Raw genomic sequence first — 12,854 nt, 5'->3', positions numbered from 1 at the left:
GGACAAAAGAGTCCTCCCGGGGAGGGGTTTGAGATCGTGCCCGGAAAAAAATATGGAACGCTTCACGAATTTGCGTGTCATCCTTGCGCAGGGGCCATGCTAATCTTCTCTGTATCGTTCCAATTTTAGTATATGTGCTGCCGAAGCGAGCACGAACTGTCCTGCACCCGCAGCGCTATTTAAACCTTCTATAATTGATAACTCTTACCTTAGGACGAGTTCTTTGTTTTCGGGCCCCTGCGTCTTTCTCCATAAGATCACTCCCCCAGGAGACGCGTGCTGATTTTTCATTCTAAATCTTCCGCTTTTTTTGAAATTTTTGCCTTTTCGAGGCCGAACGGCCGCCCGGAGGTGCCGCGCGCGCGCGGCGCACGGTGGGAAATCTCCTCATTTGCATGGAGGCGGGGCCGGGCCGGAGCGTGTCCTCCACCGTCCCGTCGTGCCCGGGGCGCGCGTGCGCGCGCACGCGCGTCAGCCGCCGTGGCCGGCGGAGGAAAATGGCGGCGGAGCGCTGAGGGACGGGACGGGACCGCGCCGGGACAGCTGAGCCGCTCGCCGCGCCCGGGCCGCGCCGCGCCTCCCCGCCCCGCCGAGGGACGCCCATGGCCGCGGGGACATCCCGGCAGCCACGTCCCTGATGCGTCTGCTCCGGCCGCGCAACTGCCGGGCCCCGCTGAACGCCCAGGCCTGACCCGTCGGGCCTGAGCCGCCGCCGCGCCGAGGCGTCTGCGCCGGGCAGGGGCCGGGGAGGAGGACGGAGGGCCCCTCCGCAGCGCCCGCCCGGCCCCAGCCCCAGCCCGACCCGCGGAGGAGCAGCAGCCTTTTCGGGCCCAGCCCTCACCGGCCCCGCCGTCAGGATGTCCGAGAACCAGCCGAACGCCAACAACCACCACCCGGCCAACAACGCCGGGGCCGCCGGCGGCAACAACCGGGGCGTCCGCAACCCCAACCTCAACCAAAACCCCCTGATCAATGTGCGGGACCGCCTCTTCCACGCGCTGTTCTTCAAGATGGCAGTGACCTACGCGCGCCTCTTCCCTCCCTCCTTCCGCCGCGTCTTCGAGTTCTTCGTTCTTCTCAAGGTGAGGGGCAGCTCCTCCTGCCAGCCCGCGGCCAGGCTGAGGGCAGGAGCTTCATTAGGAACACCAAAAGTCGTGCCTCCGCCGGAGGTAGCAAGGCTGTGTTTGGACCACGCACACCGAGCTGTCCCCGGCGCTCCCGTGGGCCCCTCCTGTGAGGGAGACATCAGTCTCCGTGGTGGTGCCGGTGTTCCCTGCACTCTGGAACTCTTCCAGATCTGTAAATCAAAAAGAAATTGCTGAGCCAGCTTGCTGGGCAGCCAGGCTGGCAGGAGGCAGGAGAGGTTTCATTTTCTGTTTCCTAGCAATGGCACTTTTTGGATACATTTCCCACGTGACCTGCAGGATTGTTGGAGTTTTGCTGGAGTCTTGTCTTCTCTGGAAGCAGTTCAGGCACAGCCCCGTTTCTTTCAGCAGTGCCAGGGATGTGTCACTGTGCCCTGGGGTGGCCCCACCTGCCTGCTGGGTGGTGGGGACCTGTCAGCGTCCAGGGGTGACTGCCCTTAGGTCAAACCCTGCTCCACGGCTTCCAGGGTGGGAAAGCAGAGAAAGGAAAAGGGGAGAGCGGCTTGCCAGGCAACAGCAGCACGCTCCTCTAGGTTTCAGCAAGAGAGCATTCAGCACGGCTTGTCTCATGCTGCACAGATAGGTTTTCTACCCTTTCAGAAGACATTTGGGTTTTTCACATCCCCGTTCCCTCTCCCAGTTGTGCATCTGCATCCTGGCAAACCAGCTGGGACAGGGATCGTGCTAACGGTGCAGTGGTCAGGCAGAGTGGCTGGGAGCAGTTTGTTTTGCTTCTGCCTCTGATCCCAGCTCCTCCCAGAGAAGGAAAAGCTTCCTCAGGGCTCTGTGGAGAGCAGCCTGCAGGGTCAGGGGTCAGCAGCCTGCTCCCAGCTCTCCTCCAGCTGCTGGCAGGAGGGAAGTGGGAGCCCACATTCCCATCCCGAGCCCTGGAATTACCCCTGGCTCTTCTGTGGCTCCTGCAACCAGTGAGGTGGCTCTGCTTTACCTTCCCTCACGTGTCCCTGTGCAGCTCCTCTGCAGAGTGATGTTTACCAGGCTGTTTGCTCATCACAAATAGGTCAGGACGGCGGGGCTGATGAGGACAGAGCAGCGCAGGGTGGCTGGGAGGGCGGTCTGAGCTCAGCTGTGCTGCTCACTGTGCCAGCTGTGCTCGGAGCTCTGAACTTTGGGTATCTCTGTTCACTCCAGGGAACAAGTGTTTTTTTAGTCCACCCTGCTTTGCTGTGGTTCATGGCTGTTCCTGGGATGGAGGCAGGACAGGGAGCTGTGGTGCTCTATGCACGGCCTCGGGGGCTAGCTCAACCTCCCTGAGGCAGGACCTGTTCTTTGGGACAAGGGATCTGACGTGGGTTTGGGTCATCCTGCCCAGGAGTGGGTTGGGTTTGCTTAGAGTTTTCTTTATTCTGTCTTTTCAAAGCTAGGCAGGCTTCTCTAGGTTTCAGCAGGAAGCTCTTCGTGCTGAGGAGGGAAGGGTTGGAAGGCACAGACGTGTTTCCATTTCCTTCAGTGTGCCTCATGGCCTCGTCCCACACTGGTGCTGTGTGTGGTGGGTTTTGGGGACGCTGTTGGATGCAGGACCTGTGCTTTCAGAAGGCTGTCACTGTCAGCTCTCACGAGCAGGAGCAGTTTGGTGCCTTTGGTGCGTTCCCTGCTGGAACTGCCGAGGTCTGGCTGCTGCCTTGTTGATGCAGGGAAGCATCAAAACTCTTGTCCCCTTGCCAGTCCACTCACCCAAATTATTCTGGTGTTTCGGAGGCAGAGAACAGTTGGTGATAACTAGGGGGCCTGACAGTGTCTGCCTTGTCTCCTGCCCTTTAGGCTCTCTTTGTGCTCTTCATCCTGGCCTACATCCACATCGCCTTCTCCCGCTCTCCCATCAACTGCCTGGAGCACGTGCGGGATAAGTGGCCCCGCGATGGCATCTTGCGGGTGGAAATCCAGCGCAACTCCAGCCGGGCCCCCATCTTCCTGCAGTTCTGCGGGGTCGAGAAGTTCCCAGGAATGGTGGTTGAGTCCACGACTGAGGAAGAGGAGGAGGAGGAGGAAGAAATGACTGTGGATATGTTTGAAAACAGCTCCATCAAGGTAAGGACGCGCTCTCTGTGTATGCTGGAGAGAGGAGCCTGGGTGATGGGCTGGGGAGAAGTCTTGGTTGGAAGGGAAGTCCGTGTGTGATCCCTTGGTCTCCTGGAAACAAAGCCTGTTCCTTGGCTGCTCCTGAGTCCCCACATTGTCCTCTGATGGTTTAACACAGAAAGGAAAGCCAGAGCAAATGTCCTTTTGGAGGCGGGGTAGGCCTTTGTGTGGATAGAGAGAGAGCACGGCAGGTGAGAAGTGAAGAGGCTGCTGATGTGGCTTTCCCTCCTCTGGTTTTCCAACAGTTTGAGCTGGATATCGAGCCCAAGGTGTTCCTCAAGCCATCCCGGGTGAGCAGCACTGAGCTGCCCCACAACGACAGCCAGGAGTTCTCGTTTAGTGACGCAGCCACTAAAGGTATGCAGCCTCTGCGGGAGACTGTGTCCGAGTTTGAGATGCTAGCCCGAGCAGGTAATCACACCTTCACTGCTACCTGTGCTCCTCCTTCCTCCCATCATCATCCTCCCCACACGTCCCGTCCTGGCTCCTTGGGGCACCTGCACAGTGACCTTAAATGTCTTCCCAATGTGTTTACCTGGGGATAATCCTGTCAGTACTAACAGCAGACCCACAGCAAGCTCTGCCCTGAGGGTGGGGGGTGGCTGGATTAGAAAATTTGCCAGGCCAAGAGGCTTCATATCAACCACAGGTGAATGAAGGCTCTTGGCCTGGCAGGTTCCTGTGGTGATCGGTGTCAGGTATCTCAGATGAGCCTGAATCCCCTGTTCTGATCCATTCACTGTCCTTTGCAATCCACAGGGATCTCCTGACAGTGGCATTCCTTCTAGCATGAGCAGGGTTTGGGCTGTGTTCTGGGTGCTGAGCCAACACCAGCACTTGGAGCAGCCAATTTGCTACAATTAATTAATCCCAAAAGCCACCCAGCGGGTTTTGGTGGATTGCAATACTGCACTGCTGTTCCACTTGGATGTTCCCTGGCCTTATCCCACCCTTTTCCTGCCTGACCTAAGCTGCTCAGGACTTGTAAACTCCAGAGGGAGATTTAGTAGCTTTGTATTATTTAAAATGGAATTCCAGCATGGAAAAACTTCTGTTTCTAGCAGTAAGGTAGGAAATCTACTAAGGAATATTTATCTTAAAATAGAGATGTGGACTTGGATTCTTTGTTTTTTTCCACAAAATTTGCTAGAAGTTGGCCTCTTTCACCACATTGTTGTCCCTGTGAAGGCTGAAATTCTTTGCTCTACAGACACACTGGGGTTGTGGCTGTGGAGGAGGATGAGACTGGACACTGTCTTGTTCCTTGGTATTGCCGTGGATTTGCCTGATGCTCATCCAGAGCTCATTAGTCCTGAATTAAAGGTCATTAAGACCAGAGAGCAGTAAATGTTTTTGGTGCAGGACCTTTATTGCTGGTGCCCGGGTTCTGAGAAGAGTCACGTTGTGCTGGGCTGGGGCACTGGTGAGAAGTCCCTTGTTTTGCTGAATGCCTGGTTGGAAACGATCCAGAAAAGGAGAGGAAGAGAACAGGCTGTTTCCCAGATTATTTACAAAATTCACATCTTTAATTCAGTCCCAAATACCTGATCTTATTATTTTTTTCAGGTTTTCTGTCTTCTCACTGCGCCAAATTTTATGTTTAGTCAGAATATTTTATCATGAAAAAATATTTTATTATACAAAGGAAGTAATTGTTTGTTGATATTTAAACCCTTGATTTCCTTTTGAGCTTAAAACTGTTTATAATGGAAACAAAAGACAAACCAAACAGCCCAGCTTGTGTTTGCTGCCCAATAAGGGGATCAGGAGATCTCTGTCAGTGCTGGGTCAGGGGTGTGTCTGTTCAGTTCTTGTGTCCCTTTAACTGTCGCTGTGGTGCTGGGAGCTGCCTGACAGCTGCCTCCCCCCTCCTGGAGATACACCCTGGCAGTCTGAAAGAGCAGGGATTAAATTGCTTGGCTCTGGCTTAGCAGGAGGTTTTGTCCTTTCAGAGATGATGTAGCAAAAAAAGCATCTCTTTGGAACCTTCCTTGAAAAAAAACAAAAACCAGAACAGGGAAACTTCAGGCACCACCAGTTTTTGGGAAAGCTGTAATTGCTGCTGCCTTCAATTCTGACATGTAATTGCAGCAGTGACCTCAGTCCCCTGGGAAGTGCAGGGCTCTTGCCTCTGGAGCGTTTACTTGGTGTTCAGCAGGTGTAAAGTGGATTTTCCTGCTGGTTCCCAAACAACATGGGAAGCAGATATTGAGCAAAGCAAGAACAATTGGCTCTGGGCTTGCCAGGCAAAGATGTGGGCAGATTCTGGAACTGCTGCCCTGAAGCTTTCCCAGAAGTCCCACATTAAAAACTAATGTCAAGGGCTATAATTCCAAAGAGTTTGTATTGATTTATGTTTAATTGGTTGAGGGAAGCCTAGAGCCCACATTTGCAACCAGTTCCCTTTTCAAGAACATGATGGGAGGGAGGGAGGGAACCCAGAGGGGCTGTTTCTTCGTGCTGGCTGTTTGCAGATGTGGGTGTTGAGCCTCCCTGTCTCCCTGTGTCTCTCTCCCAGTGTGGCCACAGGAGGAGTACATTGTGGAATATTCTCTGGAATACGGCTTCCTGCGCCTGTCCCAGAGCACACGGCAGCGCCTCAGCATCCCCGTCATGGTGGTGACCCTGGGTGAGTGGGAGGCAGCCCAAGCAGGGCAGGGGCTCAGGGGTGGGTACCTGCAGTGCAGAGACCTCCACACCATCTCTGGGAACTCTTCCTGAAGCTGATGGTGCTCACTTCCCACGCAGGAGAGCTGCATTGTGCAGCCTGTCTGCCTTTAGTAGGTCACAGCTTTTCAGGAGGAGCTTTCTGAAATGGTGGAGCCTGGTTCAGTGAGCCCTGATGTCATGCCCAGCACAGTTTTCCCACGTGGAGCAGGGAAGAGCTCTCTCCCTGGCAGAAGGCACTGAAGCTCTGAGGAGCAGAGTTAGGGCCTGGTGGCCAGAGCAGCTGTGCAGGAGCTGGGGACAGTGCTCACAGATCTGTCACACTGTGTGTGCACTGCTGTGCCCTTGTGAGCACCAGCAGGTCATCTCCCCAAACAGCATTCTCTTCTCCTGGCATTGGCTCTGTTAAAACCTGTCCAAGTCAGGAACACAACCTCAGACCTTCTCATGCCTGTGAGCCTCTGTATCTGTTAGTGCAGCAATTAGAGAGGAGCTCATCAGTTCCTCCCACTCAAGCTGAAGCAGAGCTGGATGGGGGTTAAGCAGCTTTCCTGTGCAGTAATGAGCAGTCAGGGTGAGCCCCAGAGATAGGCCAAGCCTAGAGGGCAAATTCCCTTTGTGTCTGTGCCAGCACAGAGTGTGACATCCCTGACAATCCTTAAGGCCCGACTGCCATTTGCACTTTAGTGTGGCTGGATCTGTCAGGGGTGAGATTTTCCCTCCCAGTCCTCTCAAGTTTGGTTTTACTGCCCCAGGTCCACATGCAGATGCAGCTCTGGTGACACAAGTATCCCTCACCTTGTGCCTTTGTGGCTCCAGGTGTGAACAGTGTGAAAGGTTTTTTGTGTTCTCTCTAGATCCTACGAGGGATCAATGCTTTGGGGACAGGTTCAGCCGCCTGCTGCTGGACGAGTTCCTCGGCTACGATGATATCCTGATGTCGAGTGTCAAAGCTTTAGCTGAAAACGAGGAAAACAAAGGTAAGGCCTGGAGGAGTCTCAGCAGCGGCTGCTTGGAGCAGTGGGTGTTTGTTCTCTGGATGCCTGACTATCATCTTCTGACTATTGATTAATCTGTAATGCAGGGAGCAGCTCCCTGTGTTATTGTCAAGGACAAAATGAGAGAGGCAGGAGGGGAGAGATGTCTGGAAACGTGATTTCCTCCCACCTCACCGCCCTGCATGACAATGAGAGCTGCCCTGAGGATTTGCTCCAAATCCTGTTTCTTTAGCAGGCACTGGAGCTTGGTTCTTAGTCTGTGGCTTAATCACACTGAGCTTGTGTTTGTGCTTTTTCTCCAGGTTTCCTTCGCAACGTGGTGTCTGGGGAGCATTATCGTTTTGTCAGCATGTGGATGGCCAGGACATCCTACCTGGCAGCCTTCGTCATCATGGTCATCTTCGTAAGTCACTGTGAGCTGGGCAGTGCCTGGCCTCAGCCTGGTGCTGGGCAGTGAGTGGTTGGTGTTACAGCAGAGCTCTCATCTGCTTTTAAAGTGTAGTTGGTGGAGGATGAGGCCCTACTCTGGGGCATGTTTTTGTTTGGTTTGTTTTTTAAAGTTCCTGAAGTCCACCAGTGAAATGAACAATAGAGCTGACTTAAAATGCAGTGTTGTTTTTGTTGTCAAAAGGGAGCTGCTGTTAATTTCTAAGTGTCCTTAAAACACTCCAGCTGTCAGTACAGGGTGCAGACATTTGTCTTCTGAGACTTTTAAGAACAGCCCAGACTGATTTGCCAGGAGTGATCAAGATAAAACCAAGTGATGATGTGTGAGACAAGGCGTTTTCAGATAGACATCAGACAAGATCCCAAGCCATAACTACTCCATGCTTGTTGTCTTGGGTGGCTGTGGGTGACTGTCACTTTGTGTGTGCCTGTCCCACCCATGGGGCAGGTCTGTGCACAATCACAGTGTGGGCACCGAGGAGGAACTGAGTGCAGGGAGGAGCGGGATGGAGCACAGGAAAATCCCTGCTCCCAGCTCTGTGGGTTGGTGTGGCCCCAGCGCAAACATTCAGGGTTGGTCCCTTTACAAACAAATCCCCTACTGTCTGTTCCCCTGCAGCAGCACAGAGATTAATTGCTGTTTGTGAAGCTCTAATTACTCTTTGGGAAATGGCTCTGCACAGCTCCAGCTAATGAATGTGGGATGTGCAAGCCCAGGCTCGCCTGGGTCTGCCGCACTGCGATTCCAAGCGACTCCCTGCACCCGTGGGGCTCTAATCTGCCTCCCCTTCTCTCTCCTGTTCCAGACTCTCTCCGTCTCGATGCTGCTGCGCTACTCACACCATCAGATCTTTGTCTTCATTGGTAAGGACTGGCTGAGGGGTTTGGGTTGTGCTGGGCACTGTGCCTGCTCCAGCACAGGGTGTTGTAGAGTCACAGCAGGTTTGGGTTGGAAGGACCTTGAGGATCATTAGTTCCAGTTTAGAAGAGTCCTACCTGCAGCTGCATGGGGAGTACATCCTTCTACTCCCAGTCACTGCACCTGCCAGAGCTTATTCTCTTGCCCTGAGAAGTATTGGCTGGGGACGGAGGATGGCTGCACTGAGCAGACAGTGCTGTGGGGTGGAGGGTTCTGTGGCCCTCCGTCCTCTCCGTGCCTCAGGGTGTTTTTCCTCTTGCAGTTGACCTGTTGCAGATGCTGGAGATGAACATGACCATTGCGTTCCCTGCTGCTCCACTCCTCACTGTCATCCTGGCTCTGGTCGGTAAGGACTTGCTTCACTGCTTGTCTCTGCAGCACGTCCCTCTGGGATCTGTGGGAAGTCTCATTCCCTGTTCCAAGCTGGCCGCAGCAGGTGGTTACTGTGGCTGCTCATCACAAGGCAGAAGGCTCTGGAATTTGATGGCACAGTGAGCTCCATTGTCCTTCTGGGTCCCTTGGAAAAGCAGCAGTTTGTTGGGAAATCCCAGAATCCAAAGCTTTGTCTGTGCCTGGAGCTCGTTGCAGACTTGCACTGTGTGGCCACATTGCATTTGTACAATTTTAATTTAAAAAGCAACAAAATCTCACAAAATCTGTGCTGCGGGATGCAGCTGATTCATGGGACGTGGCAGACAGAGCATTCTTGGCTGTAGCTGCTACCATAAGCAGAGCCCAGTTACCTGCCCTGGGCAAGTGCAGTCACAGGCCTGCTCTGAGGTGACAGAGGACCCCTTCCCATGCCCTGCCACGTGCTGATGTCCCCTCTGTCCCCAGGTATGGAGGCCATAATGTCTGAGTTCTTCAATGACACCACAACTGCTTTCTACATCATCCTCATCGTGTGGCTGGCGGACCAGTACGACGCGATCTGCTGCCACACCAACACCAGCAAGAGGCACTGGCTCAGGTAAGGGCTGGCTGTGGCCACATTCCCTCTGCCTCTCCTCCCCAGCTGCTCTGAGTCCTTCCCAGCACCCCAGGCACAACAGCCTCCACTCCTAAGGGTATTATTTGTGTGGCTGCTTGGGGGCTGCCCCACACATCACAGGGTCCAAAGTGCAATTCTTACCATTTGGGTTTGGGCCTGGATCTTGGAATCACCTTGATTTTCCCCAGCCTCTTATTTCATCCTGTTCATAGACAGGCAACTCTCATTATCTGTTGATGAGTCTGTGTCACCTCCTGTGAAGTGCCCCAGCTCAGGCTGGTGTTGGGAGGAGAAGGGAGCTCAACTTTTCCCTGATTTTTCTTGCCTTCTTGTCCAGATTCTTCTACTTGTACCACTTTGCCTTCTACGCCTACCACTACCGCTTCAATGGGCAGTACAGCAGCCTGGCACTTGTCACCTCCTGGCTCTTCATCCAGGTGAGTCCCTGCAGGGGTGCTGCACCTTGGGGCGCTTTGTCAAACTTCTTCTCAAGCTGGGTTGGAGGGAGGGATCCCTATTTCAGTAAGAGATTGAATTAAGCCTGGTTTGGAAATGGAGCAGCAGAATGAGGCTGTGGAAGAGGGGAGGTTTTGGATTGCTGCCTCCAGTCCAGCCATGGGACTGACAATGACCTGATGCCACATGGGTGTTGGCAAGGATTGCTGTCCTGTCCTTCTGGAATAAATCCTGGGGAGGGTCTGTCTTGCAGAGGAGCTGTTCAGGTCTGTGCAGTGAGGATACTGGCAAGACCAGCTCCAAGCTTATGTCTGATATCCTGGGTCAGGCATACCTGTTGGGTGTCTTTGGTTGTTGACCTGCTGCAGGGTGGGGACAGAGAATAGAGGATGGGCCAGAGGAATGCTGTCATCCTTCTTTTCCCAGCCTTTGAAAGGGAAGAGGGGTTGTACTCTGTTGCCTGTCTTCAGAGAGAAACTATAAAGCAGCTTGCAGTAGTCATAGTGGAAGGGATAAATCTTTCCAAACTTGCTGCTGACCTTCTGGGTGTCATAGCAGCAGGATTCTTCAGGAGAAGCTTGGTTTTCTTGGGATATTGTGACCTGTGACCCAGGCCCAGGGTGACACCTTTCCCTTTCCTCCACCAGCACTCGATGATTTACTTCTTCCACCACTACGAGCTGCCAGCCATCCTGCAGCAGATCCGGATCCAGGAGATGCTGCTGCAGAACCAGCAGGTCGGGCAGGGCACCCAGACCACGCTGCAGGACAACCTCAACAACAACACCACGGCTGCCCCAGTCGAGGCCGGGGGCCGCCGAGCCCCGCTGGCCGCCGGGCCCCTCGGGGAGGGCAGCGGTCCGGCCGCCCTGACCCCCGGCGAGGCCTCCAGCGTCATCGCCGCCGCCGCCTCCGTGGGCAGTGACCTGAACTGGGTGGCCGAGACGGCCGCCATCGTGACAGAGGCCTCGTTTCTGTCTGACCTGAGCACCACCCTCCTGGAGCCCGCCGTGGTGCACGAAGCCATGGCCAACGGGACCCCTCAGGAGGCGGCCACGGCCTCAGGGTTGGTCGCCCGCATCAGGGTCAGCAGCGACCACCCGGAGACGGCCATGGGCTCCATCACCATCGAGGTCACCTCGACGTCCGTGGTGGCTGCAGCAGATGCTTCCCCCGCTGCTGGGGCTGCCCCCCTTGCCCCGCTGCAGGAGGGGGTGGTCCCCAGCCCCTCCCTTCCCAAGCAGACTGAGGCTCTCGAGGGCTCAAACAGCCGAGCGAAACCCAGTGGCAAAAACTGCACGGGCAGCAGCAGTGTGGCAGAGCCCCTGCCAGCCTTGGGGGGGGACAGTGACCAGGACAGAGGTCTGGAGGACCGGGGGGAGAGCAGCTCCTGCCCAGCACCAGCAGAGAGAACGCCCAGCTCAGAGCCAAGCTCCAGGAACCTGTCCTGAGCCCTTGTTGCTGTCACTCTGGACTGCCAGGAAGGCATTTGGATTTTGTTTGTTACTATTTCTCACTTCACCATCATCCTTAACCCATGGATCCCTCTGAGCAGAGCTGGAGCAGCTGGGACAGAGCAGGGCTGCTGTGACCTCCCTCCCCTAGGAGAGGCACTGGGGGGCTGTGGGAAGGATGGGGGGTTTTGGTCCCCTGGCCCACATGGCTCCAGGGCTCCTCTGAGGCCACAGGTGAGCCAGCTACCTGTTCCTACCCTGCCCTGCTTGTGCCCTGGCTTTTCCTTGTCCCCCAATCCCTGGCTTTACCCCTGCAGCTGTGTTTGCAGTCCAGGTGCTGATCCCAGGTGGGAGTTGACCTGGGACAGGCCACAGGCGTGGCAGCTTTGTGGTTAGAGTAGGAGTGGATAGAACAGGCAGAGTGTCCAGCCCCTCTGGGAGAGCCACAGAGACGATTCCTGGTCACCTTTCCTGCTCCTGAGGGGAGGAGGAGCTTTTACCTTCCCCAGGCACAAAGTCTGCCCAGGCTAGGGCACAACCAAAGCAGAAAAGCTGCAATTCAGCCCCTTTTTTCTGTCCTTAAACTTCCCTTGATGGTTGGGTTGGGAGGTGGAAGGTGCTGTGTCCAGGTGGGAGCTGCCATCCCAGGAGCCATGAGTGATGCTTGGAGGGAGCTGTGTGCAGTGGGTGTCTGGAGAGGCGTGGGGCGAGGGCAGCAGCTCTGTCCTGCACAGCTCTGCTCGGGGTGAGGCAGCTGCTTTCCAGTGCCTTGTCCCTCCTGGGGGACACGTCTGTGTTTAGGATCAGCCCCATCCCAGGGGAGAGAGTGGCTCCTCGTGCCTGGATTGTTGCATGAGCTGGTTTAGCAAAGAACCAAAACACTAGAGCCAAGACATTTCAGGTGGTTTTCCCCACATTTCCCTGGCAGTGGAGGAGAGGCTGGCAGAACCTGACCTCTGCCAAGAGGCTGTGCTGGGAGGGCTGCCTGTGGACCCCTGCAGAGGGGCCAGATCTGTGCCAGGATGTGCTGGAAGGAGGGTTTGTACAGGGAGGTGGAGCAGAGTGAGGCAGGATGAAGCTCTGGGAGAACCATGGTGGGACAGGGCAGGGACGGGAGGTGACACGTGGGCACTTAGCTCTTGGGGACAGCTGGGTCCCTGCACAGATGTCCTGAATTCAGTGTTTTCCCCTATGGCTGAGCAGTGTCTGGAGTCCATCCCCCTCGGAGGGCTCCGTGCGTTTCAGTGTTACCTTATCAACACGGGGGGGGCTCAGAGCCCCCTCCTCACCCCTCTGCCTTTCCCACCTGGGTGCCCTCTTTTATTTTTTTCCTTTTTACCTGGAGCAGCCGTGGTGCTGCTCCAGGGCAGGGGGGACTCTGCTGTGACCAGCAGGTCAAATCTTGCTGCTGCCAGCACTCCTGAGAAGGAACCTTGTGGCCAACTGGCTCCCAGCCTCTGGAGTGCCAGGAATGACCCTAGGCTTTTCAGAGGAGTGGGTGGGAGGGGAAGGGGGGGACGCCAAACCAAATGATTTGTTGAATGAAGAGTAGAGTTCATTCTATTTAATTAATGTACAAAATGTGTTTGTATATAATAATAAATATTATCTCTTAACAGCTCCTGCAGCGCTGCCCCATGTCCTGCCCCCGGCTGTGCTGGGCTGATGTGTGGGAGTCCT

General features: G+C 55.1%; 1 protein-coding gene and 1 non-coding gene across 3 annotated transcripts; one reads left to right on the top strand and one right to left on the bottom strand.

Annotated features, from left to right (window-relative positions):
• Positions 1 to 46: 46 nt before the first annotated feature.
• On the bottom strand, positions 47 to 153 carry LOC128800811 (U6 spliceosomal RNA). Its single transcript, XR_008435053.1, has one exon. It is a non-coding gene; the product is annotated as a U6 spliceosomal RNA (small nuclear RNA).
• Positions 154 to 478: 325 nt separating this feature from the next.
• TMEM259 (transmembrane protein 259) lies at positions 479 to 12,795 on the top strand. Of its 2 annotated transcripts, none has more exons than XM_053965930.1 (11): positions 479 to 1,082; positions 2,925 to 3,191; positions 3,488 to 3,599; positions 5,761 to 5,871; positions 6,767 to 6,889; positions 7,210 to 7,310; positions 8,161 to 8,218; positions 8,536 to 8,619; positions 9,111 to 9,243; positions 9,602 to 9,701; positions 10,368 to 12,795. In XM_053965930.1, exons 1-11 carry the CDS (start codon positions 858 to 860, stop codon positions 11,169 to 11,171), a joined length of 2,118 nt encoding a protein of 705 aa, XP_053821905.1. In that variant the 5' UTR covers positions 479 to 857; the 3' UTR covers positions 11,172 to 12,795. The 2 variants fall into 2 exon arrangements, with proteins under 2 accessions (XP_053821905.1, XP_053821904.1); XM_053965929.1 differs by having other exon boundaries at positions 3,488 to 3,653.
• Positions 12,796 to 12,854: the final 59 nt, after the last annotated feature.

This window comes from Vidua chalybeata, chromosome 27 (assembly GCF_026979565.1).
Source record: "Vidua chalybeata isolate OUT-0048 chromosome 27, bVidCha1 merged haplotype, whole genome shotgun sequence".
NCBI classification, from domain to species: domain Eukaryota; kingdom Metazoa; phylum Chordata; class Aves; order Passeriformes; family Viduidae; genus Vidua; species Vidua chalybeata.
Note: the sequence above shows the minus strand (reverse complement) of the source record. Positions and strands in the feature narration are given on the sequence as shown.

What these genes read in the sequence shown, in the direction of transcription:
- TMEM259 (XM_053965929.1), top strand. Translation starts at nt 858, where the DNA reads ATGTCCGAGAACCAGCCGAACGCCAACAACCACCACCCGGCCAACAAC. An exon ending in TGAAAACGAGGAAAACAAAG is followed by an intron (nt 6,890 to 7,209) that starts GTAAGGCCTGGA and finishes CTTTTTCTCCAG; the next exon opens with GTTTCCTTCGCAACGTGGTG. An exon ending in TGTCATCCTGGCTCTGGTCG is followed by an intron (nt 8,620 to 9,110) that starts GTAAGGACTTGC and finishes CTCTGTCCCCAG; the next exon opens with GTATGGAGGCCATAATGTCT.